Source organism: Rana temporaria, chromosome 12 (assembly GCF_905171775.1).
Source record: "Rana temporaria chromosome 12, aRanTem1.1, whole genome shotgun sequence".
NCBI classification, from domain to species: domain Eukaryota; kingdom Metazoa; phylum Chordata; class Amphibia; order Anura; family Ranidae; genus Rana; species Rana temporaria.
The window spans coordinates 60856875-60874309 of NC_053500.1; the positions used below are offsets into that span (position 1 = coordinate 60856875).

At 42.5% G+C, this 17435-nt stretch overlaps 1 protein-coding gene across 3 annotated transcripts in view; it reads right to left on the minus strand.

Annotated features, from left to right (window-relative positions):
• CASKIN2 (CASK interacting protein 2) overlaps positions 1-17435 on the minus strand; it is a 128565-nt gene that overhangs the window by 60894 nt on the left and 50236 nt on the right. For 2 of the 3 annotated variants that reach the window (XM_040330428.1, XM_040330427.1), the window contains exon 3: positions 3312-3363. In XM_040330428.1, coding sequence (XP_040186362.1) covers positions 3312-3363 — 52 coding nt within the window. Of the gene's footprint in view, positions 1-3311; positions 3364-3504; positions 3736-17435 lie in introns of those variants that run through there. The other variant, XM_040330429.1, reaches the window with a different exon arrangement.

The window sequence follows — 17435 nt, forward strand, 5'->3', positions numbered from 1 at the left end:
TACAAAATATGCTTCTACACAGCTTCCAGGGCTGTGTACAGATGGTTCGAATGTACGGAGATGCACACCGGTGACCGTGGGCAGCGGATGATGTTACACAAGATGAATGCATAGGGGACAGCCGCAATGAGGAGGCTGCTAGGAGAGTCTTACCCTGGGTTCACATATGTGTGATGCAGCGCCAGTTCCCACATTGCTCCTCTCCCGCAGGCAGTTCACATTGCCTTCTGCGAACCACTGCACTAAACCCCCAGTTTAGTTCACAGATCGCAGTGCAAACTGTGAACTCGCACAGGAATCGGATCGCATGGGTGAGAATACCCATGCCATCCAATTTTAGTGTGGGGGAAAAAAAGTCCCTCCACTATTTTCTGTGCGAATCCAATGAGAGTTCAGCCATACAACTGTATGGCTGAATTCGCATTGCTCAGAGATCGCATGAGATCGGCACCTGCGGTGCGGGTGGGAATCACATGCGATCTCTGAGATAGCGCTAGTGTGAACCCACGTTTTCTTTTTTTTTTTAGATGTGAAGTTGGAGATACTAGGGATCAACCGATATCATTTTATCGGTGCCAATACGATACCGATATTTTGGCCATCTCTCAGGCCGATATTCTGTACATTTAAATAAACATTTTTACACTTAAAAAAAAATGTATCGCTTATATTTCTGTCAGTAAGGAGGGATCGGGAGTCTATAAGACCCCAAACCCCTCCTCTGCACTTGAAAGTATTTAAAACGTTTTCGAATACTTTATATTTTTTTTAAGATGCCAGTAATCCTGGAAGTGATGTCATGAGATCGCTTCCTGGATACTAGATCAGAGACCCAAAACAAATCATCGGCTTGGTTTGCTTCTTCGGCCAGTCGGCGTGCATGCCGGCTGGTTGCTCGGGCCTCCCGGCAGGACAGGTTGCTGAGCCAGTGCCACATTGGTTTTTATTACAATAAAGCCGACCATCCGCTCTAAAGAACGGTACCTGCAGCTGCATGCATTACCCCGGTACAATCCCTTGAAGGAATATCGGTCTAGTTGGCGATCGATACCGATTTTTCAGAAAATGCCGATATCGGCTTGCTATAATTGGCCTTGCCGATACTTGCTCGATCCCCAGGATATACCCTTTATAAACCGTAATTCTCAAACTGCGAGCAGCATGAGATTTGCAGGTGTGCCGTGGAAGTTTTGAAAAATATTTAATAGGGTTGCATCGATACCTGAAACCGACACGGTCCGGCTCGGCTCGGCTCATTGAATTGAGCTATCAGCTGAAATGTATTTTTTTATGTTACTAAATGGTCTTCTGTTTAACCCCTTATTAACCGTTAATTTACTCTAATCAGCCTTAAAGCGGGGGTTCTCCCTAAAAAAAAATATATATATATATATTTTTTTTTTGCATGCCATTCAGCATACTAGCGCGAGCTACAGTATGCCTTTATATTTTTTTTTGGCGCCGTACTCACAGTTATATCGCGTAGTAAAGTTTCAGACTCCCCGCGGGGAATGGGCGTTCCTATGCAGAGGGAACATGATTGACGGCCGGCTATGGCGCGTCACGCTTCACGAAAATAGCCGAAATAGGAGTTTGCTCTACACGGTGCCTGCGCAGTCAGCTCCTATGTCTGTGCGCAGTCGCCATATAGCGCCGTGAAGAGCCGAGACCTACTCCGGCTATTTTCGGGAAGCGTGACGCGCCATAGCCGGCCATCAATCACGTTCCCTCTGCATAGGAACGCCCATTCCCCGCGGGGAGTCTGAGTACGGCGCCAAAAATATATATATAAAGGCATACTGTAGCTCGCGCTAGTATGCTGAATGACATGCTAGAAACTTGTTTTTTTTAGGGTGAAACACCGCTTTAATTAACTCCCTAATGTTATTTTCCTGCTTTATTTATTTATTAATATTTTTCACGGCTATTTTATAAAACGTTTTGCTTTGCTCATTAATATTTTTACACATTTAACATATAATTTACACATTTCACATTAAAAAAAAAAGCGTAATAAAAAAAAAAAAAAAAAAATGGTATCGGTGCATCCCTAAAATTTTTAATTGCTAGCGTTTTGAAACCTTGAACATATCGAAAAATTTAATGGTAAATCAATGTCGCAAAAGCTAAAAAAGGTAACATAAAAACTAGGGTTGTCCAGATACCGATACCAGTATCGGTATCGGGACCGATACCGAGTATTTGCGCTAGTACTCGTACTCGCGCAAATACTCCCGATACCAAAATAGAATACTTTTTTTTTTTTTTTTGTGACATCGAACACAAATTGGATGGCACCATTGGATGGCACTGATAGGTGGCACTGGCATTGATTGAATGGCACTCATAAATGGATGGCACTGATAGGTGGCACTGGCATTGATTGGGTGGCACTGATGAGATGCACTAATAAGCTGCCTCCCTGCACTGATGCACTAATGGGCACTGATCTGCACTGATAGGTGGCACTGGCTAGCTGCACTTTTGGGCACTGGCACCGATGAGCTGCACTGACAGTGATCACTCCTTCAATGATATGTAGTTTTCCAGTACCGTATGCTAAAAAACAGCCCCACACCATGATGTACCAGTTCTTCATAATTCTAAAGAAAATATCTTTGGTCTGTATTGTGGTTTGAAAACAGTCACATGACATTAAAAAAAAGTATCGGTATTCGGTATCGGCGACTACTTGAAAAAAAGTATCGGTACTTGTACTCAGTCCTAAAAAAGTGGTATCGGGACAACCCTAATAAAAACGCAATCTCTGTCAGTCTGTCAGTCATTCATTGGTTCCTTTTGTAGGGAATTTATCTAATAACTGGCAGTGGAAATCTGTGATTTTGGTTTCTTTTTTTCCCCAAAAAGCCAAACCTTTTATTCAGTTCAGAGTATACAATAGATAAAACCCCTGTTGGTTTCCTATTTCAGAGATTTCCCTTCACTTCCTGCCATGGAAGAAAGAGGATATCTCATTAAATTGAGCAAAACCTCTCCCAAACATCTGTCACATGTCCCATTTGTTCCTGTTCTGTTAAAAATGCTAAATTTTGGATTTTGCTTCCGTGCAACACTGGTTACCACGACAAATAGGATGAATCTTCCCACTGGGGGAACAGACAGCAATAAGACCTGATAGGGGTTCTAACCCCTCTCCACTCCATTCTTTAAATCTCCAAAACGTTAGCAGTAGGCTCCTATGAGTGGAGTAGAATCGGTATTGTATTGGGGCTCTTAGCATTCCACAGATGACTACTTGGACATGTGCAAACACTCTTTGTAGTCGGGTTATCTTTCAAGTGTTGACTTACCCATCACTGTCTTGATAATTTACATTTAACCTTTTGGTTGATCCAAGAAGCTCTGAAAGTAAAAGAACAAGCTGGTTATTATCCTTTGCACTTACAAAGCGAGCAAATAAAAGAGTATAATAACGTCATATAACGTAAAGGCCAATCAAGTCTCCGAGCAGCCAACAACCCAAACACAAATAACACGGCTTACGGAATCTGGAGGGTACGGCACAAAGCAGCACCTGCCCCATGCGTTCTGAGCGCTTTCTGCGTCTCTCTATTCCAGCTCTTCACTGCCCCTGGTCTCTAATAACATTCTTCAATCTGCGATATTTATGCATCTCTCTCCCTCTCTTCATACTGCAGAGAAATGGCATTTTTGTTCTGCTTCACATTCCATAGAAATTGTTGGCATTTTGTATACACAGACTGAATTGTATCCGCTGCTTTCAGACAAGAAAGAAGGCTTCTAGTCAGTCTCCGAGTGCTTGGCAACAGAGTGGCCCTGTGCAGTATTTACTGTTTAAAGCATGTAAACCCAATCACTAAAATAGTATTATTATAAAGATAAAATGTAGCGTCAACCATGTATGCAGCACTTTACATACAATACATCCACATCAGTCCCTGCCCTCAAGGAGCTTACAATCCAAGGTCCCAATCTCACATACATACAGATACTAGGGGGTCAATCCACCTACCAGCATGTCTTTGGAGTGTGGGAGGAAACCAGAAAACCCAGAGGAAACCCACACAAGGACAGGGAGAACATGTAAACTCCATGCAGGAAGCGTCCTGCTTGGAATTTGAACTGAGGACCCATTGCATATAAGCTTTAGCGCAATACTGTAATTACAAATGTCATTTTTGCATGTGCTCTTCATCAAAGTGATACTTAAGTCTTATTTTTAAAAAGACGTGTTATACTTACCTGCTCTTTGCATTGGTTTTGCACAGAGCAGCGGCTTCTCGGTCCCTCTTCAGCACTCCTGGCTGCTCACCAGGAGTTCCACACATTTCTTTTACCTATAGGTAAGCCGTAGATGCCCCAGTTGAAATCCCACTTGGACGAAACGCGTAGAGGAATTGGTATGCTACTCCCCATATTGCCGTCTTTTATTGTTTATTTGTGATCACTTTTAATGTAATATTTTTGGTTTTATTACAATAAAACCTTTTTGACCTGCACTATTGGAGCACTGTTTCCTTTTTCTTCCTGCATGTTTGTTGGAGTACGTTTTTGGAGTTGTTCTATCGTGCTTCATTAACCCTTCCTGGGGTTCCTCTCATTCCTAATTGTCTCAACATTTGTTGGAAACAGGGTGGACACCGTGCAAGCGCTGGTCTGTTCCACCCATCCAGGGTCTTCAGCCGAGGACTGTCGGGTCCAAACGGCCAAGTTTGTGGTCTGTCGTCAGACAAGCTGAGCTGATTTGTTTTGGATTTCCCATGCCTGCATGATCTGCTGTCGCTGACAGGTAGATCCACTGGTTCTGGTAAGCATATTCCATCTATTTCACTGTCTCACACCCAGTGACTATATTTACTTAGTGAGATACTGAAGTTTCTCTTTAACCACCAGCGCTACATTTTTATATTTAAGCCTATAATGAGGCTTACCTATAGGTAGTGTAAATATCTCCTAAACCTGCACCATTTAGGAGATATTTACATTACATGCAACCAGTGACATCACTGGTGTATGCGCTCTGAAGGAACGGCCAGTCGTGCCGGTCCTTCAGAGAACTGTGCCATAATCGGCGGCTCTCACGTGATCGCTCGGGCCAGAGCCTGCGAACATGGAAGCAAAATGGGTGAAGATGGGAGCCCACTGCAGCTCTGGGATCTCGGTGCGTGAGGGCTCCATTTTAAGGTAAGTTTAAAATAATGTGCCAGTATGCGATGCATGCTAGCACATTATGCCTTTACTTTGCAAAGTGTAAAAAAAACTCTTTAAGATAAAAAAAAAAACTTCTGCCATTACAACCACTTTAAAGCAATATTAAACCCAAAAAAGGAAAGATTTTATATATTGCACCTACCAATCCTTTGATGCGGTTGCTGCATTACTTTTCTTGTTTAGACTTTTTCCCTTCATTTCACCTGGTGATCCTGCTAGTAACGCATTTCATGTCTTAGGGTGTCTACATTCTGGATGAAGGAGAAATGGGGACACCTTTGGAAAGCAGCATTGTCAGTCTGGGGAGAGGATAGTGGTAGATGCACTAGCAGATTTAGATGGATGTGACTAATTAAAGCTGAACTCCAACTAATACTTTATAAGCAGTTACAGTGAACAGTTTTTTGATTTTTTGGATAAAGGTTTTACATACATAAATAAAAGCTGATCATTGTAAGCACCCCTGAAAGTGTTAAATGTTTTGTCTCAACCCTCTAACTGGAGAGGTTGGTCTGTTAAACACTTGACTTTTATGCCATTCAGCATTGCGCCAATTTAACTGGCAATTGCGCGGTCATGCAACACTATATGCCAATATATTTTTAGCACTTTTTTACACAAATAGAGCTTTCTTTTGTGGCATTTAAACACTGCTGGGTTTTTTGTTTTTTATTATATAAATGATAAAAAGACTGAAAATATTTCTGTTATAAAAGTTTGCAACTCTTTCTTCATAAATTTAGGCCAAAGTGTATTCTGCTCCATTTCTTTGGTAAAAATAACCCAACTTGGTGTATATTACGTAGTCTGTAGGAAAGTTATAGTCCACAAACTATGGTACATATCCGAAAACCGATCAATCCTGATGTACTAACGGTGTATCTCATTTCTTGAGGCCCTAAAATGGCAGGACAGTACAAATATTCCAGAAAATAACTCATTTTTGGAAAGTAGACAGTCCAAAGTATTTAGTAAGAGGCATGGTGAGTTTTTTTAAGTTGTAATTTTTTTTTACATACCGTCACCGGTGCAGTACAGCGTCGTCATATAACTGGTGTGCCTGTGATCAGGGACACTGACTGGCATTTTGTTCTTCAGCATTAATTTCTTTTTTTACATACGGTCATCAGAGTGGTTCAGTGTACTACTCTGGGGGGTGATCAGGGCCTTTGTTTACACTATTATTGCTAATACCAGGGATGATTACTGTCATAAGCAATAGTTTTAGTTGTCATTATTGGCTTTCATCCATGAATGATGGATGTTACTATTGTGATGCTATGATTGGCTACAGCTAATCACATGGGACAGGGTGCTGCGATTGTCCCAGGTACCATGTGATAGCTGTGGGCCAATCCCAGCTTCCCAATAGTAAGCAAAACAGTCATGAATGGAAGCCATTCACAACGGTTTTGTTTACATTGTAATCATGTGATCTCTATGACTGGTCATAGCAATTACACGATACCCTGGCATCTCACAGCAGCCGAGTACCAAGTGCTGCGAATGTGCAGCAGTCACAGGATCGAGCCAGTGCACATGTGCAAAGTGACGTACCAAAGCCGTAGATGCTCCTGCGCCCAGTAAAAGCACAGTGGGTGGGCGGCAGGTGGTTAAAGAAAGTTGAAAAATACCAGACATAATGGTAGGATCACCAGGTCAAAATACAGGAGAAAAAAAGCCTAAAAAAGAAAAAAAAACAAATGCAGCCATCACATCCAAGAATTTTTAAGTTATAATAATTTTTTTTTTTGTTTTTGGCTTTATTACCGTTTAAAAAAAATAGCAGGTGATCCTGCCATAAAGGTCCTTGCGCAGGCACTTCCATTTAATGGGCGGCAATGGTCTAATGCTGTCCCCCAGTTACTTTCATGCCTTATGTCACTCATTCTCCTAATGAATACTACAAGCAGCTGTGCGGACATATATTGCACAGGCATGTTCCATTGCTGTCACCCCCATGAGAAATACCACGCAGCCATTGCTGGTGTACATGTAGACAGAAAGTGCCTGCAAGAGACAAGCCCTGCGAACATGGAAGAAAGTATGAAAAGAGTCGAGAGGAAAAGGACACGCGAGTCATTGAGTTAGGATGTGTCCTGTAGAAGGCTTGTAGTCTGCAGCCAGCAGAAGGGTGTCACACATTGGTCTGCAGGGCCGGGACAGGAAAGGGGTCATGTAACTGCTCACAAGGATATGTCATCACACCAGCTTTCCACTTATACGGCAGGATATTATCTCAGAGCTGTAGATTCACTAGAACAATTGAATATGTATGCCCCCCCACACCCACAATCTGATTAGGAACGTTTTCCCACAATTCATTTCTCCTGCACCCAGACCAATAGGATAAGCAGTAGAAGCGTTCATATAGCTGGATACAGTTTGGATTTAGAAGCAAACAGAACAACACTTTGCCCCGGATTCTTATTTTTTCGGCAATAAAAACAAAGTGCAGACGGTGAGCGGCATGACCTCATGTATGATGTCCGATGCTGGCCGACAACAAAGCCGCACTGAGGTTTGGGCAAAAGGAAATGCACAACATTCCATCTCCGCTCAGTTACCAGCAAATTCCATGGAAGTAAAAATCCTATTTTATTATATATTTGTTCTCAAGTTTAGAAAATATGTTTTATACATTATTGGGAATAATTCAAATGTAAAAAGTAAGTTAAAAACGTCTCCCTTGTATTGGACTGGCTCTGCGCTGCAAAGGAGAAATTGTTCCTTTACTCCTAGGGCAGTGATCTCCAAACTGCAGCCCTTTGCCTTTATTCATCCCTTGGGGCACCAACCTCCTACTGGCACAATTACTGCCACTGACACCACTGATGAGGCACTATGCCACCTACTGATACCAATGATAGTGCCCCATCATTGGTATCAGTAGGCACTATGCCACCTACTGATACCAATGATGGGGCCTTATTCCACCTGATACCAATGATGGGGCACTATTGCACCTACTGATACCAATGATGGGGAACTATAACTCCCACTGACACCAAGAATACGGCACTATAACTCCCAACAACACCAATGATGGGACACTATTCCTGCCACTGATACCAATGGTGGGACACTATTCCTCTTGCTGACACTAATGGTGGAGCACTACTCTTCCCACTGACACCAATGATGGGACACTATTCCTCCCACTGACACCAATGATGGGACACTATCCCTCCCACTGACACCAACAATGGGACACTATTCCCCCCCACTGACACCAATGATAGGGCACAATTCCTTCCCCAAATACAAAGTTGGGGCATTGTTGACTCCCACTGATGCCGAGACATTCTCCACTCCCATTGGCCACAGTCCGGCCCCCCTAAAGTCTGAAGGACAGTAAATGGCCCTTTGATCTGAAACTTTGTGAAGACATCCGTTTTACAAGACCAGAAAAAAAAAAAAAAAAAAAAAAAACGTACCCAATCCACCACTCCCGCAGGCTTCCTCCAGGATGAAAGACCAGTCCCTGCAGCCTATTCTCCCCGTGCCCTAGCAGTCCAATGCCCTGTGACATCATCAAGTCCAATGCAGAGCATGTAGGAAAATGTAGAGGAACAGTCCACTGCAGGAGTGTAGAGGATTAAAGGAGAGGGGCTGCTGTAGTAAGGGGGCAGCCCCACTAGAGGGAGGGCTTTTACTTTCCCCTGATATAGGCTTTAAAGCCCATCTCTATCCAAATGTCTAGAATGGAGTAAGAAAGGAGTTAGAGCAGGGGTAGGTAACCTCGGCCCTCCAGCTGGGGTGAAACAAGTCCCATGAGACCCTGACAAATCACAGGCATGACTCCTATGGGCATGATGGGATTTGTAGTTTCACCCCAGCTGGAGTGCCTACCCCTGGGTTAGAGACTCTGTCACACTATTACTGGTGTTAGAACCACTGGTGGGAAGACAGAACAGGAAGTGACCTGAAAAGTGGAAAGAAATCCTTCCAGCTGGGTAAGGATTCGCCTTCCCTACGTTATCCAAAACTGAAGTTGGCTGGAGGAAGACTTTAAACTGCATGCAGTCTAGTGGTGTGCAATGTGTAGGGGAAATGTTGTTACAATACACCGAGTTCTGTGAATGGGAAGAGGAGATGCCGTCATTCATAAAACGCTATGTATCATGGAAGTGTAGTGATTGGAGGAGTGGACAGCACAACCTTCCTGATTAGGACCTGCTGATGTTAACCTTTGCAGTGCTGGATCTGATGTTAACCTTTGCAGTGCTGGATCTGTTAACTTTTACAGTGCTGGACATGCACTGGGGATTTTTAGCTGACGTAGCTGCTTACAGGTAAAAGGATACACACCATTACAAGTCCCTAATGTGCGTGTGCTGTATCCCCCCAAATAAAGATTTTACTAAACTTCAGCTTTAAAATGGAAAAAAAATACAGAGCAAGAGTATAAGGGAAAAACTAAGATTGTACAAAATATACTATATACTAGTGTGAACGTTTTTTTTATCGTCAAAGCTTAAATAAGCTGAAGTGGAAGCCGATTGGTTATTATGCCCCTCCCGCCGGTGTATGTGTGCCCCTCTCTACTGTCGTATGTGCTGTGCTCAGTGACTTTGAATGCAACATTTTAAATGTAGGTTACCCTGAATATATATTTTTTCCCGTGTGTGTTCGCATTTGTGCATTTTATAAATCAGTCTCTATCATTTTCAAGTACTTCCATATGAAGTCCCTTGTTGATCCTGCCAGTCTTGCTTCCTTCTTCTAAACTGACCCCACAATACACAGAAGCTGGTCTGTATTAGCATTTTCAGTTTTCATCCTTTGGCTGGCCATTTAGAGGTACAGGACACTCGCGAACACACACCCTCCCAATCACAGCCTGCCTCGCGAACACACACCCTCCCAATCACAGCCTGCCTCGCGAACACACACCCTCCCAATCACAGCCTGCCTCGCGAACACACACCCTCCCAATCACAGCCTGCCTCGCGAACACACACCCTCCCAATCACAGCCTGCCTCGCGAACACACACCCTCCCAATCACAGCCTGCCTCTGGCACACACCCCCCTCAAATTCACAGCCTGCCTCTGGCACACACCCTCCCAATCACAGCCTGCCTTGCAAACACCCCCCCCCCCCCCCCTGCATCTTGCCCCAGGCTGAACAGACTACGGAATACAGGTTTGTCATGTAAGCCCACCCCCACCATCAGGAAGAAGAGCTGCATGGTCACATGACAGAACTTTAAACCTTGTTAAAAAAGGTAAAAATATTATTTCTGAAACTAAGTAAAAAGCAGTTCTGGAGCCTGCATTGTTACACCGGTTATAAATAGTCTATAACATTGTATGTGCACAGCGACTTTCATATGATAGACGCAGGGAGAATCAGATGGGCAGTTCAAACAGGGTAAGCAGCGTCTGACGTCCTTTGCTTCCTTTCAGGTCTTCTCCATGTTTACAGCGGCTCCGCTTGTCACATTATGCTTTGTACTCCATTCCCCTGGTGTAGAGCACAACTTTTATCTGCTTCATTCCATGAGCTCACATTTGATATTTGGATTTGATCCGTGCACAGGATGTTCGTGTACATCCCACATCTCCTGTTCCTACATGTCTGCCCTTTCACTTCAAGTACAAAGCTATTTTTCCAAGGATATTCAGCTGTAGGTAACAATCAGATCCCCGCTGTGCGCTCTTCAGTCTATTGTTTGTGGTCCAGGTTTGCCATTGGCTGGTTGATTAGTGGACTTGGTCATAGACTTCTGAAGGAAGGAAGAGATCTTTGAATAAAAGGGAATTTCCTAATAAACTTTCTGACCTCATTTTTACACATATAGGGATTTATCCCCAAATTTGGCAAAAATCAGATCTGGATAAATCCAAGTCACTGAGTCAACTGGAAAAAGCAGCAACATGGAAATCCTGGCTCATAAACGTTTCTACTAATGCTGGTCAGCGTCTGCAGCTGATTGGATGCAGGCAGCGTTTGGCTTTCATTGGGGGCACTTGCTCAAGAGGGGCCTGGAACACCAGCGGAGGACCCCAGAAAAGGAAGATTGGGGCTGCACAGAACAGATAAGTATAAAATGTGTTTTTGTTTTTTATACTAAAATAACAAAAAATAAAAAATGAAGGCTTAACCACTTGCCGACCAGCCGCCGCCATTATACTGCAGCAGGTCAGCTAACCTGCGCAAACTACCGTAGGTGTACGCCGGTGTTTGCACAGGAGATAGTGGCCACGAGAGCGTGCCCGCGGGTCCGGCAGACCCGCGGTCTCAGTGTACAGAGGAAGAACAGGGAACTGCCTATGTAAACAAGGCGATTCCCTGTTCTGCAATGTCAGAGATCTTCTGTTCCCAGTGAGCTCTGTCATGTCCCTGGTAGCCTATCCCCCCTACAGTTAGAACAGACTTAACCCCTTTAATGTCAGTGTCATTTTTACATTGATCAGTGCATTTTTATAGCACTGATCAATGTAAAGCCACTGGTCCACAAAAAGTGTCATTTGGGGTCAAATTTGACCGCCGCAATGTCGCAGTCCCGTTAAAAATCGCAGATTTCCACCATTACCAGTAAATAATATTTAAAAAGTCCCTAAATCTATCCCAGTTTGTAGACGTGATACATTTTGCGCAAACCAATCAATATACGCCTATTGAAATTATTTTTTACCAAAAATATGTAGAAGAACATACACACACCTCGTTTTTTGGTGCTTTTTGCAGAAACACACTACAGTGCATTTACATGTTTTCCTATGGGACACGTTCACATTAGGGCTGCCTGCAACTAACGATTATTTTCATAATCGATTAGTTGGCCGATTATTGTTTCGATTAATCGGATAATAGCCTTAAAAAAATTAAAAAATTAGCATTTTTACATTTTTTTGGGCCAATTTGTTGTTGGGCAGATTACAAAACACAAATTGCCGCAAAAACACATTGCATGCTTTTCTGCAGCTTCTCCATTGAAGTATATTGAACCAAAAAAAAAACGTTTTGCGTTAAAAGTCCTTTCCCTTTCCAAATACGCAGCAACTAAAAGAAAATCATAGATGTGAACGTGTCTCATAGGAAAACATGTAAATGAACTGTAGTGTGTTTCTGGAAAAAGCACCAAAAAACAGAGGTGTGACCCCGGCCTGAGATGTTTAGTAACATAATGGGGTTAAAAAAAAAACAAAAATAAGTACAAAAAGAGCAAATAATCGCTACTGTAAGGGCTTCATTTTTTTACTGTGGGACAGTGAAATATTTACAGTAGCGATTTGCTTTTTTGTACTATAAAGGGCTAATTTTAGTTTTTTTTAACCCTATTATGTTACTGGCCGATTAATCGATTATGAAAATTGTAATCGATTAATTTCATAATCGATTAGGTGTTTCGGCCCTAGTTCACATCCATGATTTTTTTTTCAGCTGCTGCGTATTTGGAAAGGGCAAGGACTTTTTAACGCAAAACGGTGCTGCAACGGGAGGGCCCATGGGACCCAGAGGCTCTTGCAGGGTGGGGGGTACTCCTGTTTCAGCTTCACCGATGACTCTTGTGTCTAAAGTCATCCTATGTCCACTAGGGGCATAGGATGACTGAGAAATGATATATTGGACTACATGAGATGGGGCAGTAATGTAATCCACAATATATTCAAGAATGTCTGGAAGAATTATTTACAGGTTGTTGATTCTAAACCCAACCGGTCAATAGAAAGAGGGTGATTCATTCAATGTGGGAACATAGACTGTTAAGGTGTTTAAAGGAACACTAAAGGTTCGTTTTTTATTAGATCAATTGATTGCTGTAAGCTAGAGCATTTAAATATCACTTACCTCGTTTTTCCTTTTGACCTCCAAAATACAGTAATCCAGGTTTGAAAATGCCATTTCCTGTCACTCCTCTTCTTGCTTTCCACCAGCATCTGAGCTGTTTTGCATGGTGGAAAGCAGAATGTGCTCACCCCCTCCCTATGACTACAGCCCTGTGTGAAGATGCTCTCTTATCCCTCACAGGCACGGAGGCTAAGCCTAATGGGAAATGTAGTTCCCATTAGGCCGTGATGTAGCAAGAATGAATGCGCACCGCAAACCAGGAAGTCAGTGAGAATAATGATTCAGGAGTGACGGAGGTGAATAAAACAGCTCAATTTCAACAGGTATCAAACTAGTTATAATGCAAAACATTACTTTTTACTTTATCAGCTACTGTCAGACTTAAATTTAAGAGGAAAATATTTTTGTCTTTACAACCCCTTTAATGTCATCTGCTACTGTCATGTTAATGAACCTTAGTCTGGCTCTCAAGAACCTTTCATTGTGTGATGCTAATTGACACTGTATTGTGTGAATTTCTATTGATGATAAATGTGTATTGCATAGCAGGTGAGAAGAGCTCATCTCGGAGTTACCTTGTCTGGGTAAATGATTAGTAATTAGCTCATGTAGATTATCTCGGAGACAGGATATCTGTCTCCTAAAAGATGTGTATTGAGCTCATTGTGTCATGTTGTGGGTGGAGTTAAGTCATTGTTCCTTGGGGTTTCTAACTGTATAAAAGCCTGAGTTTCCCATTAAAGTGTCTATCCGTTTTGAACCAGAGAACAGAGCTGTGTTTCTCGTTTCTGGGGAATCCATATGGGCCGTGTTCGTCTGCTGGATTGTGTGTCGATAAGCTGTTGTGGGTTGGTGGGTTGGTGGAATGGAATATCGTAAACGGCGTTAACCCCTGACCGTTACAGGTGCTATTTTTTTTTTGGTTCAATATACTTCAAACGTTTGACCGTGTTTGAGATGCTTGGATTAAAGTGGATGTAAACCCGAAATGTTTTTATTCATTTTTTGATGTCACAATGTACAGTATAAGATTTCCTATCATCTGTGCCCAGTCTTGCCACACAGAGTTAATCCAGCTCTGAGCAATCCTCTTTTTCTCCTTATAATCCTCTTTGATTGTTCAGTGAAATAAAACGGACTTACAGAGAAAAACCTTAGTCCGTTCCGCCCCCTCGATGTGAGTGACAGGTTATTTACATATCTCATGCACTAGCCTGGAGAAAGGAATTGTTTTTTTTTTTAATTCCCACCCCCACTCCTTTTCTGAAGTCATTTGGTTACTTTTCTGGATTTTGACTGGATGTTAGTGATCATAGCAGAATTTAGTGTAAGAAATACATAAGAAAAAAATGAATATTGACAATGGGGAGTGTAGAGGAGGGTGGGGAGTCTACTGACACCACAACACCTCCCACCGAGCTCCAGACAACAGATCCAACCACAGAATCTGCAGTTTTTCAGTTCTTATAACAGACAGAGGGGGGACATTTGACAGGTAAGGATACATGCAGGAGGCATCTATATCCTCTTAGATCAGCACTATGGCAGTAGTTTAGAAAGGATGAGAGTGGGTTTACATCCACTTTAAGCATCTCCAACTTCCAGCCGACTGAGGAGTTTAGGCAGGCGTTCAGACAGTCCTTTTTCCTTTGTCTCCTTCTTCCCATATCTCTCTATTCCTTTGTTCCCTTTCCTTTTTTGTCTTCTCTTCCTTCTAATTCCCCCTTCTCTTTCTTGGATTCACACTTCCCTTTTCATTTAGTTGTGTTGCTTCCACATTATGTACACTCACAACCCATGCCGGTGGGGAGTTTCCCGAGTAGGATTGCCCCTTTTTCTTTTATGTTGAATTACTAATCTATATGGCATCTCTTTGTGTTGGAAATAACTGGTGGTATAATATTCAATGTCTTTTATATCCGTTCTTAAAGGAGTTGTAAAGGAAAACATTTTTTTTGCTGAAATGACTGTTTACAGGGTATAGAGAGACATAATAGTTAACTGATTCCTTTTAAAAATGATTAAAAATAGATAAAAATCAATCATATAATGTGCCTGTAGTTTCAGTTTCGTTTATGCATGCTGTTTCCTGGTTCTGTGAAGTACAGAGACACAGAGCCAATAGAGGGCAGTGATGGTTTGTAAAACGAAAGTGATTGGTTCTGAGGGGTTTAAGACACACAGTAATCACACCTCCTTGATTAGTGCCACAGAGAGAAAGCTCCCATGACTTTTTTCATCAGGAAACAGACTGTTCAGAACAGAGAAGGATTACAGCAACATCATAGCAAAAACGAACAATGAGGACATGAAAACAGGACTGCAGTAAGGTAAAGGAAGCCATTTAGCTAAAAAAAAAAAATCCTTTAGTGACCCTTTAATGTTTTGATATGCTTCACCTGCGTTGTGGACCCTATTATAAGTTTTACAATAAAAATATTAAAAACAGAAAATAAAGAGGGATTCCACCCGTGTCACAGAATGCCATAGTCACCTTCCAGGGCTAAGCAGGCAGTACAAGCTTGCCTTATACCCAACTTATGTTTTTAGGTAGCAGAGCAGTCAGACAAGTGACTTTTTGTTTTAGGCGGAAGTTGTGCCAGCTCACGTAAGCAAAGTGGTTAGTTGACTTAGAGCACAACAGTGTTTTTACTGTTCCAGGTTTAAGGTGACTATGGTGTGATCTCCTGCCCAACAATCACAGCAAAGTCCCACTCTGACGTGTCTCTATACAGCTGGCAAAGCTTTATCCTGTGAAGAGAAGGATTTGGTAAGCCCTTTAGCCCTGGTTCACACTGGGTACGATTTGGAACGATTTGAGATGCGATTTGACATGTCAAATCGCATCTCAAATTGGCGGCAATTGTCGGCAATGGCACTGTCCTAATCAGTGCGACGCCGCATCTGCGATTTCAAAAAGTAGTTCCTGTACTACTTTTTGCGATTTCGGGCCGCGATTTACATTAAATTGCGGCCGAAATCGCGCATTTTACCGCGATTTTGAATTCGCAGCAGTGTGAACCTAGGCTTACAATCAGAAATGTTGGTGGTTTCAAGAACTGTCTTCATGGAGATCTTCATATAGGGAATGGAGAGTTTATATAGGGAAATGAGTCTATTGAATACACATTGGCACATATCTTATTTAACCACTTGCCACCCGCACACAGTAGATACACTGCCAGTGGGTGGCACAATCAGACACCGCAACGTACTTCCTGGTACACCACAACACAATTCGTAGCTCAATGTGCACTTACACGATTAGCACAGTAAAAAGAGTATACAATTGTGTTCAAAAGAAATTTGCCCTGAGAGACTCCCAAGTCCATGGAGGTCTGACCCTCACCCAATTGCTCATGAGTTCATGGGGCTGCCCCAGCCATGGACTTAGGAGTCAAATTTCTATTAATAAACACAATTGTATACTCTTTACTCTGGTATTATTCAATACAAGTGGCAAAAGCATTGAGCTATGATTTACCTGGTGTATCGCATGAATGCCATCTATTTGTTTCTATTTGTTGTTCTTTATTGTTTGCTTAGGCACCATTACCATTATCCCCTGATGAAGATTATGTTATTAATTGAAATGCGTTGGGAGTTTGAAGAAATTTCTCATTCTAAGATGCTCTTGCTCCTATACATTCGCTGCAAGGCAGGATGGATAAAAATCAATGACCTAACCACCTGAGGCCCGCGCTATAGCCGAATGACGGCTACAGCGCGGACCTAAAAATCCAACTAGACGTCAATTGACGTCCGCCCCTTTTCTCGTTCCGCACACGCGCAGCGGGGAACTTCTGTGCTGGCCGTGTCCCTCGGACACAGCCAATCACAGATCGCTGTGAACGGCCAATCGGAGTGGCCGTTTGGTAGGCGATCTGTGTGGCCAATGAGAGATGATCTCATATGTAAACATATGAGATAATTTCTCATTGCCGGCTCTCACAATGACAGCGTCCTGTCAGGGAGAGAGGAGACCGATCTGTGTCTCTTGTACATAGGGACACAGATCGGTCACCTCCCCCAGTGACCCCCCTTCCCCCACAGTTAGAAACACTATGCAGGGTACACATTTAACCCCTTTCTCACCCCCTAGTGTTAACCCCTTCAATGTCAGTCACATTTATACAGTAATTAGTGCATATTTATAGCACTGATCGCAGTATAAATGTGAATGGTCCCAAAAATGTGTCAAAAGTGTTCGATGTGTCCGCCATAATGTCGCAGTCCCAATAAAAATCGCAGATCAAAAAAAAAAATAATAATAATTCTGTCCCCTATTTTGAAGAGGCTATAACTTTTGCGCAAACCAGTCGCTTATTGCGTTTTTTTAATTTTTTTTACCAAAAATATTTAGAAGAATACGTATCGGCCTAGACTGGAAAAAAAAATGTTTTAAAAAAAAAAAAAAAATTAGGATATTTATTATAGCAACA